The sequence below is a fragment of the Pipistrellus kuhlii genome, unplaced genomic scaffold (assembly GCF_014108245.1).
Source record: "Pipistrellus kuhlii isolate mPipKuh1 unplaced genomic scaffold, mPipKuh1.p scaffold_m20_p_16, whole genome shotgun sequence".
NCBI lineage: Eukaryota > Metazoa > Chordata > Mammalia > Chiroptera > Vespertilionidae > Pipistrellus > Pipistrellus kuhlii.
The window spans coordinates 16939911-16956874 of record NW_023425471.1 but is presented as its reverse complement, the minus strand read 5'-3'; the positions used below and the strand labels follow the sequence as shown (position 1 = coordinate 16956874).

Sequence of the window (16964 nt, the reverse complement as noted above, 5' to 3'; positions counted from 1 at the left end):
GAATTGCTACATGCTATATCAGAGCTTGCAACAAGTCTCAATACAGACAAAAATTATAACACTTCTAAACCACCCAAAATGACCAATTGTCTCCATCCATGCTTACATGACTTCTTTACTAATTATAATTTTATCCTGTCTACATTATCCATGTCATCTATATAATTATTTTCAAGATACCCAATCATAGAATTACCCCCTACAATATCCAATTAAAGGCAAAGCCCTGCTTCTTTAACCACATCTTCACCTTATAGAAACCAATACTTAAAAACTCTTTTTAACATCCTCTTTGAGACATATCACCATAGTTTCCTATTCCATGGTCTCTCTCTTATCACAGCAAATTAAATCAAACTAACTTTATTAATCTGCAGACCTGTTCCTGATGGCCGTTGGAAGACATTGACAAAGGCGTTGTCTCATGTTGCCTTCATAAAGACTACCATGATCAAAATCCTGTTTACTTATCCAAACTGATTTCTGGCCATTGTTACATTGATTATATTTAATCAATGTAAAAACCAATGTAATTACAATTTCTATAAATCATAGAAATTGGAGACTGGATCTTAATTTCTTTCTCCTGTAATTTATTTGTTTGTTTGTTTGTTTTGCTTTACCTTAATTTGGTTGTTTAAGTATTCCAGTACCTAACAGAGCTCCTGGTAATTAGCACCACTGATGATTGACTGTATGAACAAGTGATTATTTTTCAATTCTGAAGGCTAATTTTAAGTCAAGGTCTGTTACTGATATGAAGGATTTAACAACTTCCAAATAAACATTTGAGTGAATAAGTTACTTTTGCTGTCAAAGGGCAAAACTACATTATAGAATGTTAAATGAATAGAAAATTAATTGCTACTAAAGTCAGGGTAGGACTCTGGGGAATCTGGAACTTACTTTTCACATTAATTAGAGAAGATGTCATGAAAGGAAGAGGCTTTTAAGAGATGCTGATGAAGGAGGAAGAGAGGTCATAGTGTTTTAACCAACTTATTTATAAATTAGTAAATTTCTCTTTCTGTATGCTTTGCTCAATGGTTATTTTAATTGTTTCTTTTTTCTTTACATTATTATACAACTAAATTGCCTTTTATTTTGCACTCAAAGTTATGCAATTTAGAATTCATAATTTGTAACAATCTGTAAAGATTTTCATGAGTCCATAATGCATTTTAAAAATAACAGTAAAATCATTATGGAATGGTTCACTGAAGTCTTTTTAAGCTGCTAATAGTATATTCTTTACTTGAAATTATGTGCACAACATACTTCAGAATCTCAGCAGTAGGTTTTAAACATATGATCATATATTGAATATATATTGAGTAAAATATTAAATATCCTCCGTGTTAATAAAAATAAGTTCAAAAATATGTTCCATTATAAAATATAGATACTTTTAATAGTAAAACTATTATATAAGTGCATGTATATCCACACATATATATGCACTAAAACAGAGATATATAGGAAAACACATATAGAAAAGCTGGGTGAGTTTCATATAAGAAATATCAGAGAAGGATAATAATATCTAAGGCAGTGATTTATTCATGATCAAGGTGATTCACAGAGGTAGTTTTAGTTATTGGAATTTAATACTATAAGAAGTACCTAACATAGCTCCTGGTAATTAGCACCACTGATGCTAATTACATGGCAAGAAGAAAATTGGTACCTTTCAGGAAAGTACTTGCTGTATATTATAGTAGTGATGACTGAAATTTGACTATATTTAAACTAACATTGAAGATGAAATGTATAGAAGAAAATGAATATCATGTTGAAGAACATTCAGATGACACCTTTGTCCTTGAAAACAAAGGAAAAAGCTCATATGTAAGGTGCCCCCAAAATATATGCAGACACTTTGAGTAATTATAAAGACAGTGCTTTCTAAAATACATTTCTTTTTCAAAATAGAGCTATCACCTGTTAAAGTGTGTATACATTTTGGGGGATACCCTGTATATAAATGGAGATATAGATAAATACAGTAAATATAAAATAAATATGAATCAGAGCCATGGAAGAGAAAGAAAGCCAAAGATGCTGAAATATTTGCAAAAAATACTTCAGGGGAAAAAAATAGCCCCTAAATTTCTGAAATCAATAAAATGTTGTTACACTTATTCTCTAGGGATAAGAAAACAATTTAATTAGTAAACATAGATAAAAGTTTTGCATAATCTGAAAATATAAGACCAACCTCATTAGGGTGCTTTAAAATACAATACTGTCTACTAGCCAAGATAGAGCACTTGTTTATCTGCTTTTGAGTCCAAGGAATCCTGGATGGTATTGTGGTCAAGAATCATTCTTTTTAAGGACACATTTGTAATACCTTAATCAATACAGGAAAAAAAAGTAATAAAAAAAGAATCATTCCTTTGCCTTTTGTTCAGGGGAATATTCCATCTTATTTTTTCAATGTTATATTTTTATGATTCTAGAGGCCCTGGTGCACAGATTAATGTACCAGTGGGGTCCCTCAGCCTGGCCTGTGGGGATTGGGCTGAAACCAGTTCTCCAACATCCCCTGACGGTTCTTGGATTGTGAGAGGGCACAGGCCAGGCCAAGGGACTCTACAGGTGGTGCATGTTGGGGACCAGGGAGGGACTATGGAAGGGCTCTAGGCCACGTCCCACCTCTTTTGCCCAGTCCCAATCTGCTGAACCCCAGCAGCAAGCTAACCTACTGGTCAGAGCATCTGTCCCCTAGTGGTCAGTGCATGTCATAGCAACTGGCTGACTGGTCAAATGAATGGTCAGACACTTAGCATATTTAAGCTTTTATTATATAGGGGAATAAATGTTGTAAGTACCATGTTGTTTTTTCACTTCATTTCTCTCCCTCCACCAAAATAAGGTTTTATTAAGGTTGACTTAATGAATTTTCCACAGTACTACTTGTTTACCATTTGGGTAATTGTTTATTATTGCTATCAGGACATCATAAAAGTCCTGTTTGGTGGGCCTAACTCCTACACTAAGCTGCAGTTTCTAGAAGACTGTTATTTAATCCAGCTTTACTGAGTTTACAGGACCCAACCCCATGAGCTGTTTCTGAGGTTATTGTATGTATGTATAGCTGCCAAGTCTTGTCATATATCACAACTTCACAGAGCACTTTTATTGTGGATGGGTTGGGAAAGAATATAATAATGTATATGGAGGCATATGCTGCAATAGATCTTACCTTATTATGCATCTACTATGTACCAGGCATTGTTTCACGCACTGGAGATAGTGTGAAGAAATACATGAGGATCCTAGACCTTAAGCAGTTTATATTCCAATGGGGAAGATAAGCATTAAGCAAGATTAAAATATAAAACATATATAATAGTATTGATAAATGCCAAAGACAAAAATAAAGAAGGAATGAAGGCTAGGAAATGTGTACATAGATAAACAGAGTGGATATAGGAAGCCTAACTGAGACAGTGACATTTAAATAAAAATCTAAAAGCAGTGAAGGATTAATTATCTAAATATGGGAAGTATGAGCATTTCAGCCAGAGGGAAGAGTGAAAGCATAGTCCTGAGGCAGGAGCATGCCTGGCTTGCTGAAAAACAAGAGTGTGGCTGGAGCTGAGTAATCAAGTTGCTCACTAGCAGGAGAAGAGGTCAGAGAGGTTACAGAGGTTAAGACCAGGTGAACCCATTGTTACAACTTGGGCTTTTATGCAGAGTGAGAAGGGGGGTTATTGGAGAGTTGAGCTGGCCACTATTGTGTCTAACTTCCTCTGTCTGCTGTGTTGAGAATATATCATCATGGAGCTAAGATAAAACTAGAAACACACTTTCATGGGTACTTTGAAACATCTAGGCCCCTGAGAGATGAGGAAGTCTTGACTTGTATGGTAGTAGTGTGCACAGTAATCATCACTTTCTGGCTGTGTTTTGAGGTTTGAACAAATGGGCTTTTCTGATGGATTGAACGTGGTGTTTGTGAGAAACAGATGAGTCAGAAAGGAGTCTAGGTTTTTGACCAGAACAAATGTAAATACATATCAATCCCTCTGACACGAAATGTAGAGGTCAGTGAGATAAGGAGGAACCAACATAGCAGAAGGAATAAAGACAGTTTTTGAGGTAGGAGGAAAACTCTCTGCACTTCTAGTCTAGGAAGCCAAATTAAGAAATATTTTTAAGAAGTACCCTCTGAGTCAAAGTATGCTAAGTATGCTGAGGCCTGGAAATCAGCCTTTGAATGTGGTAGCATGGAGGCTATTGTGACATTAATAACAGTGTAAGGGAATAGGTGTGAGGGGACATCTTTTCCCTTTTGTAATGGGGTCAGCTTTTTCTTTGGAAGACAGACCTGTGGAAGGCCAATTTTTCTCCTTGGTGGCACAGGCTTCTTTGGAGTAAGGGCTTTGTGATCCCTTATCCAGAGCCACATTTCTCTCCAGAATTAGCTTTTGATGGTTGTATAATTTTTATTTTACTTTTTCTGTAGTTTTAACAGATATTTCTTTGAGAAAATGAGAGAAGATAGAAGCATTAGGAACTAAAATCTAATATATTTTTGGTTGGTGTTAATCCTTACTTGAGAGTATTTTTTTCCATTGATTTTTTTTAGGGGGAGAATGGAAAGGAGGGGAGATAGAAAGAAGAGAAAGAAAAGAAGTGGAGAGAGAGAGAGAGAGAGAGAGAGAGAGAGAGAGAGAGAGAGAGAGAGAGAGAGACTGCAAGATAGTGATGTGACAGAGGGAAAAAGACAGAGGCACATCAATTGGTTGCTTCCAGCATGCACCCTGCTTGAACCTGCAACCCAGGTACATGCTCTTGACAGAGAATGTAAGCTGTGGCCCTTGGGTGCATGGGCCAATGCTCCAGTCACTGACCCACACTGTCTAGAGCTAAATCTAATCTATTTTAAAACAGAAGTTCATATATTTAATTTGAGAATAAATGCATGTATGTCCAGATCCAGGAAGAAAGGGAGTTTCAGTGATATTTTTTAATCAACTTCTTCAATGCTGGAAACCAAGATCAACAATAATTAATATAAATGTCAGAAGTCTGGCAGAAGGCTGACCATGGACTTCCCTTTGAAATTCACAGGATGAATTTCTATTTTATGACCTACTGCTGACTCAATGGCCTAAAGCAAACACCCCCAAAACCTGATAATCTTACTGTTTACTATAAACATTACCATTGATATGTCTGTCTGCATTCCTAAAGGTAATTGTGTATTCTATTAAATAAAATCAGCTGGGTAAGAGACTCAGTGGAACTTGACCACCCTAGTCAAGTTTGCCCTGGCCTCCCCCCATATTAATCAAAATTAATCTTGTCTTGTGTGTATCATTTGTTTGTCAGCTCTTTCTCCAAGCCTTAGAACCAGAAAGCCACGCTGGCTGTGGCCTTTCACACTTCAGCACTTTATATGTGGAAACTTCTCACACATTTCTGTGAGCAAGGTGCTCCAATTCACCCCATACCAGTTTTTCCTAACCTTGTTTTGAAGATTATTGAAATCACCTTTCATAGAATGACCACATGTGCTAGTTTGTATTGGAAATTCTCAGTTTATGTCATTCTGTTTGTCACAGCTCTATTTTCTCTTGCTTCCCATTTGCTATAAAAATTGTCCGAATTTGTGGAATAAATTATATGGAGAGCCTCCTCTAATCCCCTCAGAATTCCTGGAGAGCAGGTATCTTTATTGTTATTTTACATAGAATATATTAAGGCTCAGAAAGGCAGAATCATGTTCTGAATGCCAAACAGGTGGTAAGCAGTGAAGACAGAATTCAAACCAACTGAGAACAGCGTGACCCCAATGCTTTTCTTTTCATTACCTTCTTGAATGTTTTCTTGCTTTCCTACATTTTCTCATTTGAAATAGACCATCTATACCTGTGTCTGAAATGAAAAATTTTTGACTCTTCACTGTCTTTAAAGTGATGTTACTCAACAGAACTCAGCTATCAAACATTTACATCTATGTGGAGGGCAATAACTGCTTCTTCACTGGGCCTATTCTCTATGCACAATATTTATTAATATTATCTGCCTTACTCAGTTTGCATAGTACATTTATGCAAATGGGGGATAGTAATTGAGCTCTACACAGAGTTGTCAATCAGCCTGTAGACTGTCAGTATCCATTCTAAGTGACCAAACATTCTCTCTGATTTGGTGGCCATGATGCATTAATGATTATATATTTTTAATATTATCCCTGATTACATTCAAATTATCAGGTCACCTTTGCAGTGAGTTGTAGTCAGATATGCTCAAATCTGTTTTATTAATTTCTATTGAAATACTAATAGAAGCAGCAGAGTATGGTTGAAAGAGAGCTAAACTTATAAATAGATGGTCAGGTTCTAATATTATATCTAAAACTTGCTACATCTAAGATCTTGGATACATGACAATCTTATTGATGCTCAGTTTTTTCTTATATGAAATAGGGTATCATAATGTTGGTTCCTGACAGAATTATTATGATGTATATATGGAAAATATACATGAATTGTAATTTGGTAGACAGTATAAAAGGAAGTCCATTTTTATCATGGTTATGTAACTTCTCAAATATCCACAAACCTCTGTCATCTCACTTTCTTCTTCATAGATTATTGCTTTGTTGTGGTGATTGTTATTGTTATTATTTACATTAGAATTACTGGAATAATGTGGTTAACCAAACACGATATTTGAGCTCAAACATTACCTTGATATATTCAATTATAATTTTGTCTCTCTGTTAGTAGTACAGGTTGATTATTCCATTAAGTTCTTAGCATAAAGAAATTATTATCATGACATTTAGAAGGCCATTAATAATTTCTTTTCACCATTTATGAAGACATCATTTTCTGATTCTACTCTTTATATAATATCATGTGAAAATAAACTCATATGGATAAAATAGAAGCCACTCAAATAGGAAAGAAAGATCTAAAATTGTTTAACTGAAAGAGTAGCAGTTTTTATCATTGTTCTTACTGTTTTGCTGTAGTGCATTCTTTTTTTCTTTTTATTTATTTACTTATTTTTTATGATATAGTTCAAATATGGGACACCCCAAATTGTGCTGTAACTCTATAGTTGTGAATATTATGTTTAGATGGAATGTGCTTTTTTTTTTTTTTCTTTCCCCCTAAAGGACTCAGAGTCCTTAAAAATACAACTAACCGTTCATAGAGAAAAATTTTAAAGTGTTGGGAAACTCATGAGCCACTAAGCTGCTAAGGATAGAGGATTTAGAAGACAAAAGCTGAGAATTGAGAAAATGTGAATTCCCTAGCTTTGCCTAGGTTCCTACCTTTAATAAGTTGTTGTGGCTACTTCATTCTCATTGGCATGTTATTTCAAATATCAAGTTAGAACCTTCAATGGTATCCACATGCTTGTGTAAACAAGTCAATAATTTCTGTGTGAAAATGATTTTCAAGATAAGCCAGAAGTTTCACCTGCTAATTGGTATGGGATGCATAGTGCATATAATCTCCAAACATCACAATTTGTGTGCTTTGAAATTTCAAGTACAATACAGGACATTAATATGAGTCTTTTACCTTTGGAATTTCCCCACCAATGAGGTGAATTGGAGTTTTCATTTGCTGCCCTTGACAGCACATTGTAAAGCATATACCAGTATTTTCCAGCTAAGCTATAAGTACTTGAAAAAAAAGACTATCATTTTATAGTGTTTTATTTCACTTGTCATTTATTCTGCTAATTTTTAAGTAGTTTATTTGTTGAATATTACATTTTTCTTATTGGATGTATAATGTTGTCTCTTGGATCTTTTCTTTTTTTTTCGCAATCTTGACCTTGAATCCAATAAACCTAGTTCAAGAAATTCTTTAAAAATTAGTTTTTAAAATCTATATTTAATTATGTCTATTCTTTTTTTAAAATTTCTTTATTGATTAAGGTATCACATATTTGTCCTCATTCCACTTATTCCCATCCCAAACCCCTCCCCACGCATGCCCCCAACCCCTGTTGTCCATGACCACTGGTTAGACTTATATGCATGCACACAAGTCCTTTGGTTGATCTCTCCTCCTTATCCCCACCCTCCCCTACCTTCCCTCTGAGGTCCAACAGTCTGGTGTCTATTCCTTAAATTAGAGAATCTTTTGAAATATTGGAAATATTTGCTGTTTCCCTGAAAGTATTCCTGATGTTTCCATATTACCTATATCTAAATTTTATGACTATGTATCTCTGTTTATTTTTAAATGGAGGACACTAGATGTACACTGTAAAATTGACACTTGACACATGTGGGTTTTAAATTAAAAAAATTTACAATGAATTTATTCACTCACACTTGTCATGTTGTATATGCTCAACATCCATACGTGACTAGTGGCTACTCTCTTGGACAGTGTAGATATGAAATATTTTCATCTTTGCAGAAAGTTATGAGCAAATATAGAGTGTACATATATCTTTTATATGTTCTCCCACCTACATATAGTCCAATATTATGTTTAAATGCCTATCAATCTAAATAAAGATTTGAAGAAGTATGATGTAGGATAGTCTCTGGCCACAAACTCACGTGAAATATTTGGATAATATTGTTAATTATAGAAGTAATGCTTTTACTACATGCTAAATATATTATAGCTTGCTTTTTCTGCAGTTGTGTTTTAGAACATATATATTGTTATAGCCCTATCTTTTTAGTAACTGTAGTAAGGTAGCTGAAACATGGTTTAAAATTGAAGTCTATGTAGAGACATTATTAAACTCAACATATTGAATGCTAATTTTTGGTTAATTTCAATGTATTTTTGTTGTTCAAAAGTTAACTCTGATTGGGAGAAATGAACAAATAAATTTAGAAATCTTTTTGAAGCTGAATCTATTTTTCCTATAAATGGAAGTACTTTGACCCTTTTAAAGGGAAAAATTAAACTGCACTTTTGTATTTAGATAAATGTGGCTTTTCTAAATTAGTTATGCTAGTTTAGTTTTCATGCTTGTTATACACACTGGATTTTCTATTTGATTTTTATTACAGAATATATACTTTTGTTAAGAGGAATAATTTCAGTGGTGTATGTTTTTTAAAAAGACAAATCCCATTTTATTTATCTGACACTTTATCTTTTCATTGTTATAATTTGCCTTTGTTGGTTCTTTCCCCCCTTTTTTGCAGCCTTTCATAGCAATGCTTCAGAAACTATTATGTACACAGGTTACAAGTAGAAATCTTATTAAGAATAATACTAATTCAGTGTGAAAATGGCATGTGCTTTCATTGCCATATTGATGCTTCTGGTGCCAAGAAACTGGAGAACAAATCTTTAGATTCACGTGATAAGCTGACAGAGTGAAATATCTTAAGGCTTGAAAGGGCAAATAGAAGTTATAATTACTGCGCGTAAGCTACACAATCCTTGTACTGAAATCTTCACCTTTGCTGTCATGCTGCAGGCCATAGAACGAGAAAAAGCCGAGAAGTTCAGAAAACTACAAGATGCCAGCAGATCAGCTCAGGCCCTGGTGGAACAGATGGTGAATGGTAATTACGTAGAGTTGATTTATATAATCTTCTTAGGGATTTGATAAACATATAGGTTCATATTTATCAGCTGAATTATACCAGACAAGCACTCCCTGAATGCACACTTAAACTAAAGTGACCTTTTAAAATAAATTTATCTTTATTGTTGAAAGTATTACAGATGTCCCCATGATTTTCCCCCATTGACCACTCCCCCATACACACCGCACACCCCTCCCCCCAATACTTCACCACACTATTTTCTGTGTTTATGGGTTAGGAATATATGCATATAAATTATTGGGTTACTCTTGCCCCACTTCCCCATCCCTGCTTTCCCTCAAAGTCCTCAGGCTAAAGTAAGCTTTTGAGCTTTTTGTTATTTTTCTTAATGCTAAGGAAATTAGTAGAGGAAATTCAACTTTCAATCCAATGAAAGAAAATGGAATGTGGTAGGATATTTTATAAATCTGTTACAAAGAAATTAATGTTAATGCAAATCCTGCTAGCATTTGTCAAATAATTTAAGAACAGAAGGCATAAGAAATAATGGAAAATATGTGCAATCACATAATGTGTGTCAAGTGATTGTAACCTGATCTTAAATCATTCTTGCAATATGTTTTTCCATACTGACTTACATTATGTGGAACGTTTCATCAGCATAGTTGTTTGCTAATAATATATTTGACATTTGTTATGTTTCCTTTCCTTTTTATTTCAGTCATTTTAGAAATGTCTCCTAAGGGGAACTTTTATTTTATTTTTTTAATTTTACATTTTTTCAAATGAGGTGAAACTTTGTTTTTCTTTTTAAGAGTGGGATAAAATTAATCTGCTAACACTTAGTATTTCAAAAGCTGTCCACACAAACATGTTATTGACATCAATTGTGAACAGCCTGCTTTTAAATTGTTCTGTTCATTTCCTGATATAAGTAATTTATGAAAATCAGGAATAATTCGGTTTTAAAATAATATATTTTTTTTCAGTTTTCAAAGGATATGTTTACAAAATGATCAGAACCAAATGCAACAAGTGTTTTGGTCATGCATTATCAGCATTTTCAAGAACCTGCCTACATTCTAGGGCATGAATTCTGTGTATGAGTTATTGTTTGCCTTAATTGCCATGTTGGCATTAAAAAGTTCAGTGATCTTCCTAGGAAATCAATTCATTTTCTTTGCCTAATTAGTCCCAAGACTATATTTGGTTAAAACAAAAACAATCAAAATGACAGTTAAGGATTGGGTTAGAATTTAATGTAAACTATTAAAAGGTTATAATTTAGGTGCCTGTTGGCCAAGTGGTTTAACTGATAACCTTGACAGAGGCAAATTTATGTTAAATAAATTATATGATCTGAGGTATCTCTAAAGCAGGCTTCCCCACAAGTTACCTTAGTAAAACTCTCAAATTTACCAGTCTAGAATTTCATTTCTCAAGTTTGGGCTATGGAATTATAATAAAACACATAACCATAAAAGATACTTATATTCTTGTCCTTTTATTGATAAACATCTATTTCTTTTAATAACATTACATATCTTATTTTACAATTAAGATAAAGGAAATCATTATTGTACAATGTTATAATATTATGCACCTAATACAAAAAATATATATATATACCTTTTATGTATGTTTTAAAGTGATAACACTTAACATATAGTATATAATATGTATAAAGAATAGCATAAGTATACCTGTTATATTGTAAAGAAACCATTTTATAAGCTGTATTTTATTTTTATTTTTAAATATATTGTATTGATTTTTTACAGAGAGGAAGAGAGAGGGATGGAGAGTTAGAGTTAGAAACATTGATGAGAGAGAATCATCGATCAGCTGCCTCTTGCACACCCCTACTGGGGATGTGCCCACAACTAAGGTACATGCCCTTGACAGGAATCAAACCCGGGACCTTTTAGTCCACAGGCTGACGCTCTATCCACTGAGCCAAACCGATTTTGGCTAAACTATATTTTGTATGTGTAAATACATACATAGAAAACTAAATTTTCTACTGTAAGATTAGAGTACCTTTCTAAAATATCTACAATAATTTTGAAACTCTTGATCCCAAATGGTACATCAGACATGATTCCAGATAACTTTTGACCATTTCTAATTATTTACTGAAAGAACAAGTTTTTAGAATCACTTAACTAATGTATAAAACAAAATCTTTAGTTCCAAGGACAATTTCTTGAAAGAATTTAAGAAAGGTGCTGAGAAATAGGTGGGAGGGATTGTAAGATTATTAAAAGTGCAGAGGTTACCATAATGCCAATGCAAAAGTAACTTTCATTTGATGTTGCAAAGTTTTATTAAAAATCAGTTGTATGTCTTAAAAACACTACTTCTAATAACACATGTTCATTTTGAAAAATCACATAAAAGTTATGATTAATTTGTGGATAATTTTCTCTTTGCTGCACCTTATCAAATGCGAAGAATTATATGTAGAATATTAAAATACAGTTAATATTCAATATAACACACATTTTAAACTATTGTGAATTTTACAGTACAGTGGTTTATATTTGAAAAATATGCAGAGATCCAGTAAGATATTTTTATTAATTTACTCGGAACCTTCAAAAAAATGAGATTGCATAAATTATTTGCATACTACTTCAAACCTATATATGACCAATTTTCTTAGGGATCCCCCAGTTCTTTTAGAAGAGTGTAAGTAATCTTAAAGATCTAAAGAGAGGCAATAGTGCTGCTAACAGTGAGAGTGTTAAACTAAAAAAATCATAGTTCCAGAGTTTTGACATAGAATTTTGACATAATTTTAAACTGATTTATCTACTTCTTAACTACATTATTTGAACTAACATTAATTTGATGCTCCTATGTCAACATCAATTGATAGATAAGTATGGGGAGCAACTTGACAGAGTATTCATATTAGATAATTTTTTCACGGATATAATCTTTATGAGCTTATTGTCACTATTATCAGATTGGTATAATAGCTTTATTCTCAAGAATTTTTTCACTTCCTAGAACATTAATAAGAATGTGAGACTAGATTGGGTAACTATTGATATAATTATGTTTCCTGTAGCTGAAACAATTTTTTGAAAAAGGATACATATGACCTTCATTAAGGTTGAGTTTTATATTTATTTAAACACAAAATTCTGTAAAATAATTATTCAGATTTATTCTGAATTATTTTTATAAAATAATAGCCTCCTATTAGTTAAGGTAAAACAAACAAACAAGAAATCCATCTGTTTGAGATAAATTGTTTTCCTTTCTTAATATTGAAATTACCAAATACAATTCTACCAAAACATTTATTTTAGCCCGGTGGGTGTGGCTCAGTGGTTGAGCTCCAACCTATAAACCAGAAGGTCACGTTTCAATTCCTGGTCAGAGTACATGCCAGGGTAGCAGGCTCAATCCCTATTATGGAGCCTTCAGGAGGCAGCCAATGAATGATTCTCTACCTTCCTTGATGTTTCTTTCTCTCCCTGTCTCTGTGAAATCAATAAAAATATACTTAAAAAACATTCATTTTAAAACATATGCAAGCATAACTCAATTTCCCCTTCTTTTAGCTATAAAAAATGGTTTAACAATAATTTCCAGAGAAACTATAATTATCAAATAGGGTTAGTGATAGGAGTTTTCTATATTAAATTGCACTTCACTTTCAATTTTTTATTATAGTTTTCTATGTGTTAACTAAAATTATGAAGATATAACACCAAGGAAATATTTAAATACCATTGGCAATTATTGTAAAAGAACATTTCAAAATCATCATCACCTGAATGTTAGATTCAAGTTTTTAAGGTGATACCTAATACTAAGTCTGCTAAGGCTCATAATTAAATAGCACAGAATGATAACACACAGTCAAGAGCTCTTCAGATATCCTATCTAATAAAGAGGTAATATGCAAATTGACCATCACTCCACACACAAGATGGCCACCCCCATGTAGTCAAATATGGATGCCTAAAGGTGGACACAAGATGGCCTCTACAAGATGGCAGGCAGGGGAGAGCAATTGTGGGCAATCAGGCTTGCAAGGGAGAGCAGTTGGGGGAGATCAGGCCTGCAAGGTAGGGCAGTTGTAGGGGACAGGCCTGCAGGGGAGAACATTTGGGAGTGGCCCAGACCTGCAGGGGAGGGCAGTTAGGGGTAATTGGGCTAGAAGGGGAGCAGTTAGGCATCTATCAGGCTGGCAGGGGAGTAGTTGGGGGATGATCAAGCTACTAGGCAGAAGCGGTTAGGGGCAATCAGGCAGGCGAATGGTTGGGAGCCAACAGTCCTGGATTGTGAAAAGGATGTCCGAATGCCTATTTAGGCCCAAATGGGCAGTCAGACATCCCTAAAGGGGTCCCAGAATGGAGAGGGTGCAGGCTGGGCTAAGGGCCACACACCTCCTTTGCATGAATTCCATGCACTGAGCCTCTAGTATAATATTACTTAACTATGTTTTTCATAATTTTGTTTATAGATTATTAAATACTTTATAGGAATTATGTCATTTGAGTTTGATAACAAAATTTTATCAGATGGGCAAGGTTAGTGATTATAGTCAGTTTGACTCACCTCAAAGCCAAATACTATCTTTTTTCACATTATTGTTAAGGATTTTCAGTGACAATTATATATTTTAATGGGAAGAGATTCTGCAACTGGTCTGTATATCAACAGGGCATGGAAATAATACTATATGCAGTCTTCCACCCCTCCATAAAGGAATGAGTAGTTTTCTGCAGTTGCATCCATTTCCTCTTCTATTACTCTTTCTTCAGTTCTGGGCAATTTCTTTTATATCTCCTGTTTCTCTGTGGGACTCATGCAATAATGACCTACACGGAGTTCACACTCTATAAGTATTGTTAACTGATAGACACATTTATCTGCAAAGGAAGAGATTCTGTGCTTATGTAAAGGGAGGACATTATAGTAGTCATTGTTGTAGAAAATTAGTCATAAAAACAAATGTGTTGGAATCTGACATTTGTCTTATAATTCAATAATGTTTAGAAATAGATAAACTGTAAAAAGAGATAGATTAACAAATATATGTCATATTTACTGAGTATGTGAATTTTACATAAACATTAATTTTTATTATTTTTATTTTATTATTTAAATATTTTTATTATTGAAAGTATTGCATAAATTCCCCCTTTTCCTATTGACCTCTCTCTAGCCCTTCCCATCCCCTATCCCAAACTTATTAATTTTTAAAAGGCATTATTTAAAAGTATATGAGGTAGGAGTTATATAAAAGTTACTGAGGTTGAAAGAATCTCTGGAATGTAGCCCATAATACTCAGGTCTTATTTTCAGGAACTCTGAATAAATTTTCATTATATTTTGTTTGTTACATTGAGTTGCAAATGAACTTGTAATGACCCTCACTTACTATGCAATTAAAATCAATGATTATTTATTAGCAACTTTATTTTAAGTTTTTATTCCAAATATTCTTCTAATTCAAGATCTCTGAAAACAAAGGTTTGCATTCTTTTACCCTAACTCCATGGCTAATGATGAATAATCTTGATGACAAATACTTCACTTTAAGTGGCAGTTCTGAAGTACTCGCATGGAAGGTGGTGCACAATTAAAATTATTCTAACAGTCTGTTATGCACTGTACACAAGTAATAAAATTAATGGATGCACTTCAAGTAATGATCCATTTCCTCTGAGTGCAATATATTTATTCATAGACTATTTCAGGGGCTGTTTAGAATATGAGATGTGAATGGATTATGATCTATTATCTTTGAGATTTTAATGTTCTGCTACAAAATAGTTTCTATAAGTATAGTTCATAATGTCTGGTGAGTTAGTATTTGTATTCCTAAGTAGCTAACAAAAAATTAGAAAAACATATGCTCCAATAATTGATACTTAAAATTTTGCAGATATTTACATTTACAAATTTTCATAGAGCTTTAAATTTTCAGTTGAGTTAAGGAGCATAATTCTATGAAATACATGTAAATACATGTATTTTACATAATAGTAAAATAATTTATCTGTAAGCATTTGAAACAATACACTTATTTATTCTACAAAAGTTTTAAGGGACTTAATCTGAAGTAATAGCATTTTTAATTTTAGTTTAAGACATTCTTATTAAGTAATGTGATATGTGAGAGTGCTTTTGTTCTCTCAGCCAAGTTTTTTAAAGCAAACTTGAAGCAGAAGAGACTGTGTGTGTGTGTGTGTTTATGTTTGGCTTTTAGCATCTGTGGATATTGCTCCCCTAATGTTTTTATTTATATGAAGTAAGCTATTGATTTGGTGTTGGATGAGTTGATAAGTATAGTGTATTTTTTCTATACCTATTCTAAGCTGAGAACTTCATCAGATACTGCCAAGCAAGACATTTTCCTTAGAAGGATTTTTAGTTTAGGAAAACTTATACTCGAGTTGCACAGGAAGCAGATTAACGCATGAATTAACACAAATCCTTCATAATAAGATGCCTGATTCTATGGGGTCCACATCATATCTGTGCCAGTGCCATTTAGAAATTTTTGTTTCTGATTTGTGGCATAGCTGTCCTTTATAATTTAATTTCAAATTGTTATAGATGTGTGACCAAATATCCCAAGATTCCCTAGTAATCTGATGAAATTTTTACTTATTAATAAATTCCTTTTACATTTTATACATAAACTTTTTTAATGTACATTTTATTGATTTTTTACAGAGAGGAAGAAAGAGGGATAGAGAGTTAGAAACATCAATAAAAGAAAATCAGCTGAAACCAGTTTGGCTCAGTGGTAGAGCGTCAGTCTGCGGACTGAAAGGTCCCAGGTTTGATTCCGGTCAAGGGCATGTACTTTGGTTGTGGGCACATCCCCGGTAAGGGGTGTGCGGGAGGCAGCTGGTCGATGTTTCTCTCTCATCAACGTTTCTAGCTCTCTATCTCTCTCTCTTCCTCTCTGTAAAAAATCAATAAAATATATATTTTTTAAAAATAAGAGAAAATCATCTATCAGCTGCCTCTTGAACACCCCCCACTGGAGATGTGCCTGCAACCAAGGTTCATGCCCTTGACCAAAATCGAACCCCAGACCTTTCAGTCTGCAGGCCGAAGCTCTACCCACTGAGCCAAATCAGTTTCATCTATACATAAACTTTATATCACACTGAATGCAAAGTGCCTAGAATTTGTGCACTGGGGGTCCCTAAGCCTGAGGGGGGTCCCTCACCCTAGCCTACACTGTCTCGCAGTCTGGGACCCCTTGGGGCATGTCCCCTGTGGGGGTAGGCCTAACTCAGCAGTCAAATATCCCCTAAGGGGTCCTTAGAGCTGCTGCTACAGAGGCAGGAGAGGTTCCTGCCACTGCTGCTACACTTGCCAGCCATAAGCCAGGCTTCTGGCTGAGCGGCATTCCCCTTGTGGGAGCACACTCCATTGAGCATCTACCCTCTAGTGGTCAGGGCGTGTCAGAGTGACT

At 34.1% G+C, this 16964-nt stretch overlaps 1 protein-coding gene across 4 annotated transcripts in view; it reads left to right on the top strand.

Annotated features, from left to right (window-relative positions):
- The window catches only part of DMD (dystrophin), a 1962662-nt gene that overhangs the window by 516979 nt on the left and 1428719 nt on the right, over window positions 1-16964 (top strand). For all 4 annotated transcript variants that reach the window (XM_045582357.1, XM_045582356.1, XM_045582355.1 and 1 more), the window contains one exon: window positions 9433-9520. In XM_045582357.1, the coding sequence (XP_045438313.1) occupies window positions 9433-9520 (88 nt within the window). The remainder of the gene's footprint in view (window positions 1-9432; window positions 9521-16964) is intronic.